A 20,872-nucleotide genomic window follows, 5' to 3' on the forward strand; every position below is an offset into this window, starting at 1 on the left:
TTATAAAACAAGACTCAATGCAACTACCACAAATACGACTGTTGATATTGCGGGGATTGGCAAACCAACTTTTACACCGATATGCATTTCTTACTAATGACTTAATACAGTTGTTAAATTTAGATATTCTCTGAAATCCCAGCGTTTAATAAACCAAACGCAGAACTCCTTAGACAACGGCAAAACTTGACTTATACCTAGAAAATATCCCTTTTTCTAAAACACAGCAGGAGTTCATCTGAAGTTTACATATCGTATATTTAGCCCAATTTGTGGCAGTACGAAGTTTGCCGGGTCTTCTAGTAAGATTATAAAAATACAGAGAGTTTCAAGTAATTGTCTCCACTGAAATACACAAAAAAGAACAGTTCATATAAATCATTTCCTAGAGCCGGCCAGGTCCGGCCGATTTCACTGCGCAGCAGTGTGTTAAATTAAATTAGTAACCACTTTACACGTATTGTTCACTGCCGAGAAATTGCAACCCTACCGGGTGCCCTTCTACGTGACTGTCTGATATCTGATTAAGTGCGCACAATCACATCCATTCATGCATTCACTCACAGGGCAAGCACTCCCGGATCCTGTAATAGGAAAGTATAAAGCTATATCTGAAGATGCAACTTACCGGGCTCTCGGGTACAAGAAGCTACAACATCGGACTCTGCTAAACACAGGAGCACAGCTAAAATTTTAATTACCGGCACACAAATTGGATTTGCGATCAATTGTACCTATCGCCCAGCTCTGCCTTTCCCAGATGATCGCACCAACTATTTACAAAGGAAGCAAAATTCAAAATTGAACTTTATTAGGCATCCAATCGATTGAATTTCAATAGCAATTAATATAATTGAATTGAAATCCAATCTCGCTGAATCTCTCCTGGCTTGGGATACTGCCTGTACAAAGTTCAAATTCAAATTCGCAATCTTCCCTGCTACTACTCGGTCCCGAATGTTTTTGCTCGTTTTGGTATCACTCGCTCCGGTCACTGGCTCTAAGGTGAACTACTTCTGCTCTGCAGAAACCAATCTCTTCCTCAAACTCGAAGGCAACACACGGAGGGAGGCAAGAAATTCTTCTTCGACATTCGCAATATCTCGGCTAGGTGGCTGCACGTAAACAACACTTTCCCAAATGCTACCCCGACCGACACTGCATATCTCATCCCGTATGTCGAACACACCGGTGTTACGAGTTTGCGATTCTTTCACTTCCTCGATATGCGGCAAACTTTTGGAAATATTCGGGTTTCTCCCTTACACAAAATTCAACTACGGCGTGGTGACATGCGGTTGAAAAAAAACACAAAAAAACAAATCCGCCTCGACGCAGTCAAATTGGAATGCAACAACAATCGCCGCTCCGCTGCTCGAAGACGCGTGCTGGCCGTACAACACGGAGTTCGGACAACTCTTCACACATGGCCCACCGTTCGTTCGTTCGTATGGAAAGCCACCCAACCAACCGATTTGGGGAAGTGAAACTGCCGCCGCGCAAACAGCTGAACTGGTTTCGAGTTTCGCTCTAAGCTGCAGCCTCGCCGTCGTTGTCGTCGCCGGCCACTTGGCGCACGTTTACCAAACCAAACCGAGACCACAGCAGTGGTCCGCGAAAGGAATAATGATAACCTACCGGAGGAGAAGGAACACTAACAAACGCAGACTTCGAGGACAATCAAATTTTACACCTGTCACTGATCGTGGTCTATGACTAACTGGTGGCCGGATCGGTGTGCTACCGTGAGCTTACTTCAGTTGGAGCTCCACAGGCTCCACACACAGCTGGTGCTGCCCGGACGCGGTGGCGGTGGCGGTGGTGGTCCGGTGGAGCAGCCTGCATGCATGCTGCGCACCACCGACCGGCCACTCAGAGAATGAGAAACTGTGTGCCCATCGGGTGAGGAGAAGCGAGAGAAAAAAAAAGATAAATCTGATGCCTTAGTGAAGTTGTGCTAGTGAATGGAAGCAGTTTACCATTTTTGAAAGATTTAAACGGCTGTTTGTAACATTACAACCAACCAGCAACAAATTAGTTTAAGGCGACAGAAACGACTAAAAATTTTGAAAAAATCATTATTTTTTTATTTCAGATTTTGATTCTGCAGTCTTTTCCGCTTATTTTGGTACTAAATTTGTAATGATTCGACCACGGGAAGTAGCTGAAAAACGAGCATACACATAAGCATTCCAGTGTAGCGTGGAACAACTTTGGCGGAATAAAACACCGCTCCTGGAAAACCACGATTTTCAAACTTTATGTACCTTTTTCTCAGAAACTACACAACGTATTGCAACAAACTTTTTTTTGTTTTGTTGGTAGTAGCTTGGCAAAGACTTTTATAACTTTTGAGGTTTGTAAACGAAACACAGCCAGAGAAAAAAGAAAAAGAAGATAAAATTTTATTTTTTCAGCCATCTCTTCTTCTTCTTTTTCGTTTTTCTCAAACTGTATTTTATTTACGACACTCAAAAGTTATAAAAGCCTTTGCCAAGCTACTACCAACAAAATAAAAAAAAGTTTGTTAAAATAAGTTGTGTGGTTTCCGAGAAAAAGGCAGGGTTTATTTCTAATATCCGTCGTAGTAAGTAAAGCCATTCTAATTTTCATCATTTATTGGATGGATTTAATGAAAACTACTAGTTCTTGTGCTGATTTGACTAAAACACACTTGCCTTCCGATCCGTGAACTTTGAAATCACTGAAAAGCGATTATTAAAGCATATTATTGAAACTACGCAACTGACTTTATTTCTTAAATTCGTCGCACCGTTTTAAAATCCGTCCATCAAAATTTTCATTTATGAATGACGGAAATTAAAACGATTAGTCAACATTTTCTTTTTCGTCGCACGAAAAAACGTATGAAATTTGGCTGCTAGGACTTCTTTAATGATAAAAAGCATTTAAATAGATCTCAGCTCACTTTGATTGATCGCGTATGATAGACAACAAACTAAAATATTAGGAAATAACTAGTTTTGCATTGTGTGTTATAAAAATGCTGATATTTTTTGTGTTGGATAGGACGGGACTAGTCAATTACGACAAAGCAGCAACGTACCCTACATAAAGTTTGAATATCGTGGTTTTCTAGGAGCGGCGTTTTATTCCGCTGAAGTTGTTCCACGCCGCACTGGAATGCTTATGTGTATGATTGTTTTTCGGCCACTTCCCGTGGTCGGATCATTTCAAAATTGGTATCAGAATAAGCGAAAAAGACTGCAGAATCAAAATCTGAAATAAAAAAATAATGATTTTTTCAAAATTTTTAGTCGTTTATGTCCCCTTAAACCTTGCGTATACTTCTTTTATGATAAAAAGTTTTAATCAGTACTTTCGATTTGATATTTGGGGTGTGCCCCGTGCTGAGTTAGTGGTCTCAAAAATCATTATTTGTGTTTTTAACAATTTATAAGTTCTTAACCACTGAATTAATTTTAATAGCAAATGTAAACTATTTAATAAGCTTTTTGTTCGTAAGCAATGTACACATATAGTATAAATGTATAGAAATCACTCGACAACCGAAACCCAAAAGAAGTCCCAACGGGCCGAATGTCAAGTACCGTAATCCGGGAGAAAATTAATCACGGTTTTCAAGAAATGTTTAATATTTCCGTCATTTTAAATTTATTTCTTTCTCAATTATTTTTAAAACTAGCAGGGTAATGTCGTAAGCGTCGGGCTACTGTTATGGTCGGGACATCACGATTTTAAAATTTAGTAACTCGTGCTGTCTATTTACAAGCATTGTAAAACTTCTTACTGTGACAACCAACTTTTCACAATATTGTGAGTTTCAATCGGTGTTCAAAAGACCATCATTAAAAAAATCGATAGACACATTTTTGAGTTGTGCCCTTTTAAAGTTTTGAAGCGCAGATTGCTCTTTATATATTAAATGAACATCTTCAATCACACTTCCAAAACGAACGAAAAGCGTTGCAGGTATTGATATTTTGTAACAAATGGCCATTGACTAACATTTTGGGGCTCTTTGGAGCTGAATGGGGCCAGCCAGAAATGCTCCGCATTAAGTATAACCCTGGAGGAAATGCCTAGTTTTCGACTTGATCCAAAACACATCATGCAACACCTCAAACCACACTAGAATTCAAAAGCTACTAAATCAATTACCTTGGGCTATGTTGGTCAAATATGGGCATGTTTCGGGGACCAGAATCACAAAAATTCTAAAAGCAGATTAATGGATGCCAAACCAAAGGATATGACTTTATCCTAAAAAAACTATACTGTCAAATCTGCCAACTCCGGTTAATTTGTCGAAGAATAAAAAAAATTAAATAAGGAGTAGCTCCACTTCTTCAGTTAACTAAACACATTTCAATTATATTTCAAGTTCAAGTTTTATTTATTCCTACAAATGACCACTGTTGTAGTCGACAACTGCGCGCAACAGCTGTGATTTATAAGCTTTAGAAGTATGTACAGTTTTATACCGATCCCAGGTCGATGCAAAATCGCTGTGTACCGATTCTGAAGCTTGCTCGTTGGGCCAGCCTAAGCCTCTACCTGTTTTGTCACAGAACTCTTTCACGTGAAATTTTACTTTATGGAACTTGTTCCAACTTGTTCAAACCGTCTTCAAAACCAGAAGCAAGATCAAACGAAAAACATTTGGTATAAACATTCTGAAAGTGCTTCAGGACCTTCGAAGTTTAAATTGTATGTTAGTTATAAGACAATGCATAAAACATATACTTACAATAAAGTAGTTCAGCAAGTCTTTATTGTCTGCCAGTAAATTGACAGCGCCGAATAGACTACGGCAAGCTCATCCGGTAACACCATAAGTTCGTTGTTGGTGACGAACATGTGCCTTTTGAGCCCACAAATCTGCCCAATCTGGATTTTGTTTTTCCTTAACCGTTATGTGTGCAACAGGGTACCCGGGTACCTTTTCAGTTTTAAAATTGTTATAACTCATTCAATCTAAAACATACGTCATTGAAATTTAGCGACATCGTAAAACTCGTTGATCTTAAGTAATTGAGGGTTTTTGGTGCATATCCATAAAGGGGATTAGCAATGAGAGGCACATGAATTTTTTTATTACGTAGGAGGGCGACAAGGGTACCCGGGTACCCATGATTTGCTATGTTTATAACTTTGGCTATCTTGAACCGATTTGGATGAAACCAGTGGTATTTGATTCGTACATTTATCTAGTTTTGATTAGACAAAGCATTTGGCCATCAAATGACATGCAGTTCCCGGGAATCGGTAATTCCGGAGCAACGTCCGGTAAAACGTGGGAAGCCGCTTGTTTTGAAAGAATATCAGCTTTCAGCAAAGCTATTAGCTTTGAACTTGACATTGTGGACCCTTTTTTCATCTTATTATATAAATTGGTTACTTTAGATCGCATTGGCCATTCCAGAATTGGGTTCCTGTAGGATTACAGATGACCAGTTGGGTGCCTAATCCAATATTAGGATTGGTTTAGCGGATCTTTTAGATGTTTTGAACTGATATGGCCAGTTTAGTACTGATTAATAATTTTGGAACTGGTTCCAAATGTATAACGGATGGTTCTACGTTTTGAACTGTTCTGATAATGCTAAGCATTATCTTGAATCCTGCGGTATCATCTGGGATCCCGTAGAAACCATTTTCGAAATAACCAATCAAAATACATCGAAATGTAAAAAATATCACCTACCGAACTAATTCCAAGAACTTTGATACCCATATTGCTAGGTTTTACCTCCAATCCTAGACTGGCCACCCATGACCCCACAGGAACCTACTCCGGAATGGCCAACCTGATTCATCTCGTTATATGAAATAGTTCATTGTATGAATTTTTAGACGTTTTATATCCGCGTGACTGATTTTCGAGCAATACAATCAGTTCTCTACCTCACAGCGGACACTCTGTCGGAATTCCGGAATTTTGAGCCCCGTATATCTTTTAATGGCCAAATGGCCAAATAATTCAAAACTAGATAAATTAACGAATCAGATTACACTTATTTCATCAAAATCGGTTTAAAATTGTTGATGTTATGGCAATATCAATTTTGGGTACCCGGGTACCCTTGTCGCCCTGCTAAAGGTGTTTTTTTTTGTCGCACACATAACGGTTAATACAATAATCTTTAATACTACCAATTGTTGTTGGTATTCCACATTTCAAGGCAAGCTCCTTCTTAGTTGTTTTACAGTACGGACACGGATGAGATTACACGGATGCCATTACACCCACAATTATGTTAATAATTTTTAAATCGCCAGCAACAGTGGATTCCAACTTATCAAGGTTTAGCAAATAGGTCCAGATTAACGAAATAAATTAGTATTTTTCCGGAAGCTGTGGAACTAATGCTATGATGTGCAGCCGCTTTACACCACCTTTTTTAAATGATGCAGGGTCCTGAGTAGGATTAGGATTTTGGGACACGACGGATAGGGCAATTTTAAACTATCCTCCTCCACCATCAATACCAAGCTTGAGGTACTGATCAGCTGCGTCGTTATCTTGTCTGCTGTTGCGAATCCTGTCGATGAGATGTGGTACATTGTTGCAATAACCAACAGGCTTATTTACCATACTGATTCAGCAGTAGATTTAAAGCTGAAAATGGCCAAAAATGATTCAAATGGTTACACGCGAGTCGTTGAATTTTTATTACCTCCGGGAACTTTTCTAAGTTCAATAACGCTCTTCTTTCATTCCAATTTCGAATTTTACACCGGACCGCTTGAGACTTTTCATAATGCCTGCAGATTAATTAGGCAAGAATATCAATTGATTCAATTCAACAATGATGTAAGACACCACTTACCCAATGTTTTTCGCACGCTTAAAGAATTATCCGTTTTAATTTTGAATAGATCTTTCGATCGTATTATTGCTTGATTGTTTAAATCCGAACTAGAATTTTTTTTTTTTTTGTAAAGCGATGGTTTTCCACGACGATTTGAAAGACGGATCTCTGTTCCACCTAAGAGTACGAAGTTTAATTTTACTAGTTAAGTTACCAATAAAATTGCCAATTCTAAAATTTACCATAGCTTTTCGTTTTTTCCACAAGAAAACTAGAAACCGCGGCTTCAGAAGCTTTGGATAGCAAATTTTCCGCTTTTAAGATATTCGACAAGTTTTCTGTTCACTGAGAAATGTTACATACAGGTTTTTTCTCTCGCCTGATTTCCGTCAGGCAAATATTACACATACGGATTACATTATCCACTACTGCTATATTTTTCATGGGACGATCGGGACGAACTTTCATAGGAAGAAAGTCAGGAATATTCTTCCCAATTACCGATTTCGCGGCCTTGCAAACTTCGCAAATGCATGTATTGGAAAATCTCGTCAGCAGCATTTTATCATATTTGTACTTATGCAAGTTTAGCAATTCTGGTTTTCCACTGTCAGGATTGCAATGTACACGAAATGGTGTACATATAGCTGATAAGTAATACCAGCTTCGGCGGTCGATATCTTCCAAATAATATTCACGTATCACTTTCTTCACTGCATTCGAAATTGGTCTCACTTTTCTGTTGTTTGACAGGCATAATATGCACACTTTTTATTTCTGTTGGACTCATGATCATCCATGTTTATTAATTACAAATGACCACCAGTTTCGTAGACTACGCACACTAAAATTCAATGCTTACTATTGTCTGCCCGACCAGTTTAACAACTGTTATTAACTCATACGTGTTCAGCTGCACACAAATTATAGTGTCAGTTGAATCCAACGCCTGCTATAACCTTTTAAATTAAACAATGTTTACATTTTTACAATCGAGCAACAAACAATCATGGATGTTTCCATAGTAACTCCGTCAGGGCGAACTCGACGCTCCTGCAATGAATGTCAAAAGATTGTGCTCCCTTGTGCTCAATAGCCGCCATTATCGCTCATGGAAAGCTGGATAGCAGCAATCCGCTGTTACAACCAGGCTTCATTTTCAGTTTTTTGCTCAGTAGATGTTTTTTGACTACAGCGCCCCAGCGAAACAGAATTCGAAAAAGTGATGTTGAAGACAATCGTAGAGTTAATTATTATCTATAATATTGTAGAAGTATAGTTTTATCATTTGTATTTATGACACTACACGCCTCCAACCTCGTTGGTAGCTAAATGGGCGCTCTTTTTACTATCAACGGGATAACAGCCCCATAGCGCCGTAAATACAAATGATAAAACTATACTTTCTTCTGCAATATTATAGATAATATTAATATTTTTTGAAACAATGGTTCTATAATTGATAAAGGGACGGTAGGGTAAAGAAATGAATTTTTTTGTTAAGGAGGGGGGGGAGGAACGGAAAGACGAGGAGGGGGGGATATTAGTAGCTATGCTTAACAAGTAGTCGTTTTGACTCCTACCTTTTATCCAATTCTGGAAGGTTCATCAGTCGAACCAAGCTATAATCTGAGATTATAACCGGAACTTAATATATCCGGAGATATAAGCAAAAGAAAAAAAGAGGTTTTGACCAAATCGGGTATTTTCCTTAAAAATGGAGACGCTCCCATTAATCGAGGGAATGTTCGATCCGAACCAAATTTTGGATTTTTACTTTCAGACCGAAAACGAACAATATGGCAAAATTTGGTTCAAATCCGTAAAGGTCGATTACACGTTTGTACATAAACTATATGTCTCTCTGTATACAAAATTTCATGAAATTCTAGGACCATTCGGCACAAAGCTGTACGAGAATATTGAAAAATGCGCTTCACAAAAAAAGCGATAGAATATGTTATTGGTTAAGAATCGCTTTTCAAAAGTATTATTTATACTATTTGTTCAAAAGCATCTATTAAAGTTCCCTGATCAATTTCTACGGAAAAACACCTGAATCATAGTTCAATGGTAAAACACTTTCAGATGATCGGATATGCACATCAACTCCTAAAAAGAAAGAAATATTGATCCGATACTTGTTGTTGCTAGAGACCACGGGTATCACTACATCTGCACAAGTACCACTGGACTTAGGAGTCCCTCTAAATTCGGTTCATCGCTTGAGTCAAATATTATTGTGAATTACTATACAAACTACTACGAGCGAGGCACGAAAGCAAGCAATGCTGATCCCTTGCAATAAAATACTCAGAACCTGAATATTTCAGCACCATGAACGAAAACTAAGAATAATAATTTGCTTCATGAATGATTAGAACAAAATTAAGCCAAGAACATTGACCATTACGAAACAATTTCAAATTCTTGGCGATTTTTATGAAAACGTAGAGAATCACACATTGCTAATTAACTTATAATGCCTAACAGCAAAAACCAGGAACATTAAAACCAATTTCTTGAAGGATAAAGTCCTGAAGTTGATAGGCGTTTCCTCTTACCCACGCAAATATATAAAGATATAGTACCCTATACGCTTAGATTTCATTTCTCATTAAATCGAATGAGCAAACCTTTGATTGGTATATGAAACAAAATTAACAATAATGGCACATTTAAATTCAGGTATTGATATAAGATGGAAGCGCTTGGCTTTTTGTGTTACTTGCAAGTACAAGGCACTTCCATCAAGGATGCTACTGATGATACAAATCTAATACCAACATTTTACCATACCATGGGATGAAAGAAAACTCTTGGCAGGGTCGGCGCTTTCGTCATACCGAACGTACAACTGCGTGGGGCGACTTATTGTTGCGGTGAGCGAAATTTTGAAAAAAAAAATCATTATAGTTTTAATTATAGTTTATTTGAAATTGTTATATTCTATTTTATTAAATGTTCACAGTAAAATAATCCTACAAAATGGCAAGCTGATACATTTTTGTGAGATACCAAATTTTTACTACTTATTTATTTAATACTGGTCTACTAATACCTATATCGTACAGGCAGGATTTGCTAGAGTCGGTTCTGTCTGTTGGTAGCAAACAGTAGGCCAATGGCACCTTGCGTTGTGTGTTGAGAAACACTCCGAAGAGTGGCTGATAGAGACTTCATAAAAGAGAAAGCACAACTTTTTTACCCCTTTCTGAGTTCTCCTAAATTGAGTGATGGAGCCTAGAGCACGGCAGTCTCACTCACGAGTTCTCATTGTTTATATCCAAGATGACTGCGATTCGACCAGAGTACCAATTTACATCTACCAACTTCTTTCGTCATTTACTAGAAACGTAAAAATCATATGCTTTGATATAGGTATCCGGTCTCTTATCGCTAACGGGGGTCGCTCTTACCGAGAGCTAGACAAGAGATTTTTACAATGATTTTTGTTTTATTTTCATCTCAGATTAAAAGCGCGCGCTCTGGGTGAAATCCCCGAGGTGATGCGACGATTGGGAAGAAAACATGTAAACTTTTCTACAGTATTGTCAAACGGAATGTTTTGAAATAAACTAGAAAAGATAAAGGGATACCATTAAGTTTAGAATATTTGGTTTCTGATTGGTTGACAGGTTGTCAACGGGTTGAGCTTGGGGATGATTTGGCATAATTGGATTGAAATGTTAGGCAAAATATATGGCACCAAAATAACTGAAGTGGATAGTGTAGCAAAATTGTTCCATCCTACTTTATTCTTGATATTTCAAAAGAAATGCGATAGAATTGACTTTTAAGTTCCAAAGGCCGTTTATCATAATATAAAACGGAGGGGATTTTTCAAAATTATTGTACAAAATAAGCCGAGGAGTTCCAGAATTGCATTCCATTTGGATTACGCTGACGGTTACAATTTTGTTCATCAAAAAGAATTCGTGGTAGCATAGCAGGTAGTCCTAATTAATAAAAATTAATCCTTTGTCGTGATGGAACTACATTCTCTTTGCAATTGTCTAAACATGAAAATAGGCTCAATCTAAACTTGTTCAAATATCTACCCTAATCCTTGCTCGGCAAGCCCTATGCCTAAATTAACTTATATTTCCCCCGCCAAAGTATTTCCACATTGTTCGCTCAATGGTAATTAAATACAACGTTAATTATATTACCTGGTGTGGTGTGACTAGGCTAAAAGAGACGTGCGCGACCTTGAAAGTAAAGCCACCGGATACCACCACAGCGAAGCGAAGGTAGTGCCGGCAAGTAACGGCTTCATCGTTCCGGGAAAATATGCAACCAAACGCTCAATATGTCCTATCATCCTCACCCACTGAACCGCGTCCGAATTTGCAGGCAAACCCCACAGAACGGGGCGTACGCATCCGAGCAAATTTTGTCGTCACACCAAGCTTCGGCAGGGAAACAGTAACTAAGCATTAGTTCAGTTCATCAGCCGGCGACGCCGTCGCCCGTGCCCGGTGGCGGCGACTTCCGTAGCCAAATCATTTAATTTGCAACACAAGCCAAAGGTTCGATGATCCGCTGCAAGGTAACAAAAGGTCTACCGACAGAAACCAAAACAGGTACCGTCACTGGCGTGTCCAGACATAAACGAAAGGTGGGGCACTCGGCCTTTCAGAAGAATGTTTTGACCTAGGAAAAATAGCGAGTAATCGTAAGATGGAGAACTCGCTATTACTTATTACAAAAATAGCGGTCGATTAGGTTGAAAACGCCGGATATTCGGGTGCAATTGGATTTAAAATCAAAATTGAAATTGGACTAGAAGTTAGATTAGACTTGAAATCGGTCTTGACATAGGACATTAAATTAGACCTGAATTTGGAATAATTTGGACATGAAACTTTACTTCAAATTACACTGTAAATTGGACTTAAATTTGGAGTAATTTGGACTGGAAGTTTCATTTGGAATCAAACAGGAAATCGGACCTCAAAAACTACATGAAGTTTTGAATTAAAATTAGATTTGAAAATTGACTTGAAATTGGAAATAAATAAGACTTTAAATTGGATTTTAAATAATGATCGAAGCCGGAATTAAAATTGGGCGTTAATTAGATTTAAGTTTATACATTTACCAATTTGACCTGAAATTGGAACTCAAGTTTTCCTAGAAATTGGACCTGAAATCAAAATACACGTAAGTCGCTTTTTACGCGAAGGATACGTTCCGTAATCCGCATAAAAAACAAAATGCATAAAAAACCGCGTAAAAAGCGACTTGAGTGTCTAAATCTAACTTAAAATTGGAATTACAACTGACTTGAAATTAGACATGATTTTTCATTAAAAATTAAGATTGACATACACTCAAGTCGCTTTTTACGCGAAGGATACGTCCTGCGTAAATAGAAACCGCGTAAATTCCGAAATTCGCGTAAAAAAACCGCGTAAATTCCGAAATTCGCGTAAAAAACCACGTAAATTCCAAAATTCGCGTAAAAAAACCGCGTAAATTCCAAAATTCGCGTAAAAAACCAAAATTTCGCGTAAAAAAAACTTCGTGGATTTCAACATTACGCGAAAAAATAGACGTTTTGAGCACATCCGCGTAAATTCCGAAAATCGCGTAAATTCCGAAATTCGCGTAAAAACCCCGTGAATTCCGAAATTCGCGTAAAAAACCGCGTAAATTCCGAAATTCGCGTAAAAAACCGCGTAATTTTCGAAATTCGCGTAAAAATAGTCGCGTAAAAAAACCCGTGAAAAGCGGCTTCAGTGTATTTCGTTTTACTCTCCCAAACGTTTTACCTCTTTTCTGTTCTATTTTTTCTCTTTTCCAGTCCCGTTTTTCTACTTTTCGTTCTGTTTTTCCTTTTTTTCCTTCTTTTTTCATTTTTCTATTCCATGTTTACTGTGTCATTGTTCAGTTTTTCTTCGTTTCCTGTTCCATTTTTTCTTATTTTCTTTCCTGTTTTTCACTTATTTTTGTAAATTTCTTTCGCGTTTTCCGTCTTTTCTCTTCCCTTTTACTTCTTTTCATTTCCAGTTTTCGCTTTTTTCTAACTCTCCTTCTTCTCGCTTTTCGTCTTTGTCTACTTTGTTTTTCCTTCTTTTTACTTCTTTTCTGTCATGTATATTCTGTTTTGGCTACCTTTTTTCGCTTTGCTCTCAGATTTCCTTCTTTATCTCCCGTCGTCCCGCCTTTTCTCTACAGTTGTACTTTTGGTTTGGTCCGTTTTTTCAGTTTTAATATTTTTCTTTTTTTTATGGGAGCCTGAACCACTGCGACCATTAGTTAACATTTTTCTTTTAGAACCCATTCTCCAATCCCATTTGTTCCCAACTTTCGCCTTTTATACCCTTTTTCCATTTTCTTTGTTTCTCTTCCGTTTTTTCGTTTCAGTTTCGGTTTTCTCTTAAGATTTCTTGTGTTTTGTTCCATTTTATCTTTCTTGTCTCGTTTTCTCATTTCTTTGTGTTTTTTTCTGTCCCTTGTTTGTCTTCTCTCTATTTGTTTCGTTTTCCCTCCTTTACGCTCTTGATTTTCCATTTTACAGCCAGCTATTTCCACTTTCTCCTCTTTACTTGTCTCGGTTCCACCCTTTTTAGTCTTGGTTTTCTTCTTGTTTTTCTCTTTTCTGTTCCGCATTCCGTGTTTTTTACCATTTTCAGACCTGTTTTTCCTCTTTTCGTTCCGTTTCCCCTTCTTTGCAGTACTACGGTACTATTTTTCCTTACCTCCTTTTCTTTTTTCTATCCCGTGTGTTCTGTGTCTGTGCTTTTCTTCGTTTTCTGTCCCATGTTTTTTTTTATTCTCATTCCTGGTTTTTTGATCATTTTTTGTTTTTATTTCTATCTCTTTTCCCTTCTTTTCTCTTTTTTTCGTTTTTTTTCTAACTCTCATTTTTCTAACCTCAAAATGGGAATTTTGTCCCAATTTTCACCTTACATATCCCTCTTTTTCCGTTTTTCTCGTTTCCTTTTCAGTTTTTCGTTACTGTTTCGGTTTTCTTTTACTCTTTCACACATCTATTCTTTTGGATTCTCTTTATTTTCCGTTTCATTTTACCTTTCTTGTTTCATTTATCCTATTTCTGTCCTTTATTTGTCGCATTTTCTCTCCTATTTGCTCTCACTTTTACGTTTTGCTACCCGTTGTGCTTCTCTTCTTTTTTTTATCGCGTTTTTACCCTTTTCCGGATTTTCTTGTTTTTCTCTTTTCTGTTCCGTATTTCGTGTTTTTGCCATTTTCAGGCCCCTTTTTTCTCTTTTCCAATTTCGTTTTCTGTTTTTTTTTTGTTTTGGGCAGGTAGTTTTCGAGTCGCATCCGTGGCATCATTTTAAAGGTTATATTTGAAACATTGCTTGCCTTACGGTGCGCATCGTCGTTCGGTCAGCGGTTTTCGTTGGCGACACATCGGCAAGCAGCTAGCTAGCGACACATAACATCATCATAAACATAAAAGTCTATCTTGATTACATATCCTACCAGTAGCGTTTGTCCGGTAAACAGTATTCCCACCATTAATCCACACACCAATAACCTATCTGAAATCTGAAGAGTTGAAATTATGAATTTCTCACATGTAAGAACACAATCCTTTAATGCGCAACTTGGGCATCTATATATGAAATTCGTACAAAAATCACTGGCTTTAGCATTGGGAGACGAATTGCTCTACATTCGTAGTCCTACGACGACTAGACATGGACCCTTGTACTTTTTCTATCCCATTCAGTTTTTCGTTTCATCCCGTTTGTGTTCCGTTTTTATTTTTTAACTCCATTTCCACCTTTTTTGTTCTTTATTCTCAACTCAGCAAAAGCCGATATTATCTTCTTTTCTGTTCCTCCTTTTCTAACCCGCTTTTTCTCTTTTTTCCTGTTTTTACTCCTTACCCTGTCTCTCCTTGTTTACCTCGTTTTCCTTTTTTCTACAGCTTACTTCTTTTGCCCTTTTTTCTCTTTCTTTAGTTTTCTTTAGTTTTTCTTTGTTTCTTTCACGTTTTTCTCCTCTCTCGCGCGCGCGTTTTTCCTCTTTTTCTATCCCATTTGCAATTCTAATGCCACTTGGTTTTACTTGAAGTTTATAAAGGTTTTACTGCGGAATTGATCATAACTTCTGCTTTTATTATGGTATTCTACAATACCAAGAAGATACGAGTCAAAACACCCTTATAACTAGCTATAAAACCATAATAAAACTGAAATTTTTGGAGCCTCTTAGTGAAATACGAAACTTGAAATTAAATTAAAAAGAAACTTTCCAATTAAACTCTACTATGTATATTTATTCGCAATTTATGTCGTGAATAAATATACATACATTTTTTTGTATGCCAGAAGGGCATTGGGTTAAAAGGAATATACATACATAGCAGAATTTAATTGGAAAGTTTCCTTTTTTATTCAATTTCAGATAATAAAGCTGTTAATAAAGTAAATTTATGATATTTGCTCATATTACCACGATAAAACTAGTTGGCTGTACCAAGTCTTTTATAAACATACCATGAGTGTGCCGTATCCATACAATATGGCGCACCAATTAAAATTACAAAATCTTATTACGGTAGTTTGTCAATCCGCCATAAATCTGTTAGGTTGTTAAGTGTTCTCTTAAGTGTTATACCCTGACCAAACAGGTTGATTCCTGCTATTATCAAGAATATTAGAGTTCAACACCAGAATCAAATTTTTATGCGAGGCCATATTGCCATATTCTAGTGTATTTCGTTTACGCTCACAAACAAAAATTCATCAAAGCGCGCAGAAAGAAAGTTATTACCAACCGCCTTTCCTGTCACAGAAGAATAATTCTCGCGGAAACGGGGCCACTACTGACACGAGGTCCTCAAATATTAAAACTTTAGCGCTTAATTGGTTGAAAATGATTGAAAAATAAGAATTACACTTTTGATACCTCGAAATAGTGGACCCCTCGTTCGCCAAGAGGCCTAACAGTTTCAAAAAAAGTTGAATTTTGAGCAAACCTTGGGATCTATATCATGTGATATTTCATAAATTTGCCATGAAACAACTAACAAATGGCCCGGTTCTGTAAAGAAGAAGAACATGGCTTTCAAATGGAATAAAAAAAAATTTAACTGCCGTCTTGGATTTGGTCGCCATATTGGATTTTTTTTAAATCGCCGTTTTCACCATGAGCCCCCCAACCGATTTTTATTTTAAGACCACCACTGGAAAACTGAGAGAAAATGCTACAAGAAACATTCATAAAATTAGGTGTGCAATGGCATTAATTGAATAAAACAACCAGTTATAACAATTAACATATATTAATTATTGTGATGTTTCCAAAATTTGCTATGAAACAAACTACAAATGACACGGTTTTGTAAAGGGGAGAGATAGGATTTATAAACGAAGTGGAAAAAAATTGGCGGCCAACTTGGATTTGACCGCCAAGTTGGATTTTATCAAAAAATCACTGTTTTCACCATGATTCCCCTAACCGATTTCAATTTTTCAAGGCCACCATCGGAAAACTGAGAAAAAATGCTATAAGGAACATTCATCAAATTGCATGTGTAGTGGCAGTAAATAAACGAATCAACTAATTATCTGTATCAAGGCTTACAACTCTCATATAATGGAATATCTTGCTACAGAAAATTAATTGTTTTATTTAGTTAATGCCATTACACACCTAACTTGATAAACGTTTCTTATAGCATTTTTTCTCAGCTTTCCGATGGTGGTCTTAAAATGAAAATCGGTTGGGGGCTCATGGTGAAAACGGCGATTTTATGATAAAATCCAATATGGCGACCAAATCCAAGATGGCAGCCAAAAAAAATTTATTCCATTTGAAAGCCCTGTTCTTCTTCTTTGCAGAACTGGACTATTTGTTAGTTGTTTCATGGCAAATTTATGAAATATCGTCTGATATAGATCAAAAGGTTTGCTCAAATTTCAACTTTTTTAAACTGTTAGGCCCCTTGGCGAACGAGGGGCTCACTATTCCGAGGTATCAAAAGTGTAATTCTTATTTTTCAACCATTTTCAACCAATTAAGCGCAAAGGTTCCAATACAGTAGACTCTCGAAAAAGTTAATCGCTTGGGGAATGGGTCGATTAACTTTTCCGAAAGATTAACTTTTCCGAGTAGTCCTAAAAATCAGTGAAAATGATAAATACCTAAGCGAAAAATGCATTTCGGGATATAAGATACACATTTTTATGTATTTAAAAGTTGTAATGAAAAGAAAAATGTAGCAAGATCTTTATGAAATAATACTTAGTTTCTTTAAGTAAGTTTAAAATAGTCGATTACACTAGCTTTCTTTTGTTTTTTCGTAGTCTGCGACTATGTTTTGATAATGTTCGCGCTTATTTTTAGTTCCTTGCTATTCCTTCTTTTGCATTTAAAATTCAATCTGAGTTGGCTCTTTTCCAGTATGTTATCAATAATCCTGAAGTAACTATGTGCCCGTATTGAACTATTGTTGCAACTATCCGGTACAAGAATTTAATTTAATCGCAGTTATGATGCGACTCTGTATGTAAAGCGACAATAAACCGAAAAATGAGATATAAAGGTAGAATGAAAACACACGTGTGTGGACGAACGTTTGGACAACCAATAAATTCAAACTCTCAGAAAAGTTGAGGCAAAAATTAACTTTTTAGAGCGTTGCATGGGAGCTGATATTCGCTTAACTTTACTGAACACTTAACTTTTCAGAGAGTTAACTTTTCCGAGAGTCCACTGTATTAAACTGCGATCGACTAATTCAATATGTTTGTTGTGTTAAAACAACCAGTTTTCAAAAATAGCATAATTTCAATAGCGCGTTGATTTTATCCACCTATTATATCAATATGCACAATAAAATTTAATGCGCATATGCTATATTCCAAGGGATATTCTATTATGGTCGCTGTAAACCAAATCGATCAGGATGATCTGCCAGTAAAATTTTAACCTTTCTGCTCACGGATATATTGTCAAATTGACAAAGCTGGGAATTATGGCTATCAAACAGCTTAATCGGTTTGTTTGCTGCGTTCAGCAGAGCGTGATATGACTATTTGAGCTTATAATCTAATTCTTAAAGAAGTTATAAAAACCTTCTGTAAAGTGGGCCACTTGGTTGGAAGGCAGTTTTATAGCGGTCATCAGGGAGTTCTGGTGGAGCTAATAGTTTTATTAGCGGTTTTAAGAAATTGGTCATGAAAACCACTAGAGGAACGTAATAAAACTTAGAATTGTTAATTGGGCACGCCAAGGAAATTTACTTACACTTCTATAAGAACTGTTTGCTCTACGCTGTTTGGTTCATGAGATATGTTCCGGGGAAAAAATTATCTTTAAAAGATTATGAATTGACAAATAACAGAAAAATGTTTCAAAAAAATTCCATGTGACCGAACATAATTTTCAAACTTTTCTTCGGAGTTTTTCACTACCATCTAAACTAAACATGATCTTAAAACTTAAATTGAATATAAATTGGTTTTAAGTTACACATGAATGTAACTGGATTAGAAATCGGACTTGAAGTTGAATTTAAAACTAGACTTGAAATTGGACTGGAAATCAATGTTGAAATTGAGCATGAAATTTGAATTGAATTGAATTTGGACTTGAAATAGAGCTTAAGGCTTGAGGCTTGGAACTAAACTAGAACTATTTTTAACTAATTAATTTACATATTGCGAAAATTAAGTGACAGATTTAATTAAAAAACTGTGGACTTCTGGCTTACAAAAATTATTTTGTTTTATAATGAATTTCAAAGAGAAGTTGAGCCACGTGCCTCAGTGTACTGCAGCCTGGGCACGCCAGTGGACAGCGTCGACGTCGCCGGTTGATTGAACTTTAATTTGTTTTCAGTGATGAAAATTTAATAGATTCGTTCGTTCGTAAATTTCCCCAACAGTGGACACTAGCTGGAATCACTGGCTAACTGGCATACAAAGTAACGAAGAAGAGAACGTTTTATCTGGTTCTCTTTTTACCTAGCAACGCTGACTAGCAACATTCACACCTGTCACTAGGAGGCGATGAGATTAACTTTATTAGGGAAGGGAAAGCTTTTCTCTTGCACTATGAAACAGTAGGACAGCAGCGAATATCCGGTGCTACGTACAATATTGAACATCAATTAATTTATTGGTAAAGGTTAAATAATTTTCACACCAATTTACGTTAAAATACGAATTCTGCCATCGGTACCCTGCAGAATTGGAGACATTCTGGTCACGTATTCCTCCAGTGCCAAAATGTCAAACGGTCCTATTTCCACATTGGTTCGATGTTCGCTAAACATAGAGTACCCGTTGCCGCCGTTTCCAATCCACGCTGCCACGGCCAGTCGATAAATTTTATTCTGATCCAACGGCTCGTACTTGGGCACCCGACAGGCTCGGCAACGGACATCGACCGATACGACCCGGCGGCCAAAGGATCTTGTAACATTGTACACAACGCGAAGTCCCGATATCTGAAGAAAATCCGCAGAACCATGCCGACCGGCACTGTACTCCAGTGCGTCCCACAAATACCGTCCCTGTAGATCGAACGTGTCGATAGTGTTTTCGTACGGAACAGCCGTAATTAAATCGTCGTATGTTAGAACCCCCTTCTGCAGTGACGTTCTGATGCCACCGTCATTCGTGATCCCAATCGCAGCAGAAGTCCACTCATCGGGTTGCTTGCGATTACGCGCGTAATAATCGACGAAAGAATCAGCCACGAAGCTTCCAATATTGCACTCTGCAACGCGACATTCGGTTTTCGAAAGAATCACACGTGAACTACCCACCTGATGGTAGGCCAAAGCGTCAACTTGCTCTCTCCATGGTACCAGCTCTTCAACGATTTGCGGATCCTGTGGAATCGATTCATCCAAATAGATTGGATTTCCTTCCCAATCAACTATATTTCCACTTTCGTCAAAGTAAGCAGTAAGACGACCAACAAACTTCGAGAAACATGAAGCCTGAACAATCAATGTTTTATGACCACTAGCATGATCCACCACCACAGGATAAGTGTCCACCGGTGAATCTGGCAAACCCTCTGCCGTTCCATTGTACAAAAACGTATGCGAATGTCCGCCAACTACAAGATCAACATCGTCGCACTGTTCAGCAATTTTCCGATCAATATCAATCCCACAATGCGACAGCACAATTATAATCTCAACTCCATTCGCTTTTAACGTCGCCACCTCTTCATTAATCGATTGTACCTCATCCAGAAACCTCAAACGCTCCGTCATACTAAGTGTGTGCGTTAGGTGATGAATAACGCCAACAATACCGATCTTTCGGCCGTCCCGCTCGATTACCACCGACTTACGATACTTCCCTCGGAAGCTTGGCTCCTCGCTGTCATCGATATTGCAAACAACAATCGGCGATTTGGTCGCTTCCAGAAACGGCACAACGCCTTTAATTCCGTGGTCAAACTCGTGGTTGCCTAGGGTTACCGCGTCCGCCGGAAGCAAATTCAGAAAGTAACTGATCACATTCCACCCCAGCAGCGTGTACCAGGATGAGCCTTGAAAGTTATCACCCGCATTCAAATAGATCGGATTCTGTGCCTTATACTGCTCGGTCAGTGTTTTCACAGCGGAAACGACTCTCGCGTAGCCACCCACACAGTGCTCTCCCTGGTCCGGTTTGCATCGGGTAGACAAGCTGTTCTGCTCCTCGAACCGGGCATGGAAATCGTTCAGATGAACCACCGTCAAGGCAAACGAGCCATCCTTTTGCGCTATCAGGAATCCATCGCCGAAAACTCCACCGCACGCCGTGAGAGCTCCCAGGAAGAGCAAAACCGAACCGAATAAACTCATCCCGAAGCGAACTGAGTCGTCACGTCGGTAGCACTGCTGTCTGTCCGCTGGCAATGATGCCTGCCCACTGACTGGACCGCTGCCCTTAGCAGTATGCTCAATGAAACCTTTGGCGTGGTGTGAGTTTATGTTGATAAGAAATTAACTACCGAGCGGGATGACTTTGTATTCGGCAGTGCAGGTACACAGCTCTCGACTGGGAATTGGTCTATTCTTTCGTAAAAAGCAGGCAGCATCAATCGAACCCTCATAGTCATATTGTATCGCTGAACTACTC

The 20,872-nt window shown here is 38.0% G+C and overlaps 1 protein-coding gene across 1 annotated transcript; it reads right to left on the minus strand.

Moving 5' to 3' along the window:
* Positions 1–18,918: 18,918 nt before the first annotated feature.
* On the minus strand, positions 18,919–20,636 carry LOC128742767 (apyrase-like). The gene has a single exon (XM_053839219.1). The coding sequence runs from the start codon at positions 20,593–20,595 to the stop codon at positions 18,937–18,939; it is 1,659 nt and encodes a 552-aa protein (XP_053695194.1). The 5' UTR covers positions 20,596–20,636; the 3' UTR covers positions 18,919–18,936.
* Positions 20,637–20,872: the final 236 nt, after the last annotated feature.

The sequence above is a fragment of the Sabethes cyaneus genome, chromosome 3 (genome assembly GCF_943734655.1).
Source record: "Sabethes cyaneus chromosome 3, idSabCyanKW18_F2, whole genome shotgun sequence".
Taxonomy (NCBI): Eukaryota; Metazoa; Arthropoda; class Insecta; order Diptera; family Culicidae; genus Sabethes; species Sabethes cyaneus.

Bases quoted from the DNA above. Each gene is read 5' to 3' on its own strand.
- LOC128742767 (XM_053839219.1), bottom strand. From the start codon at position 20,595: ATGAGTTTATTCGGTTCGGTTTTGCTCTTCCTGGGAGCTCTCACGGCG.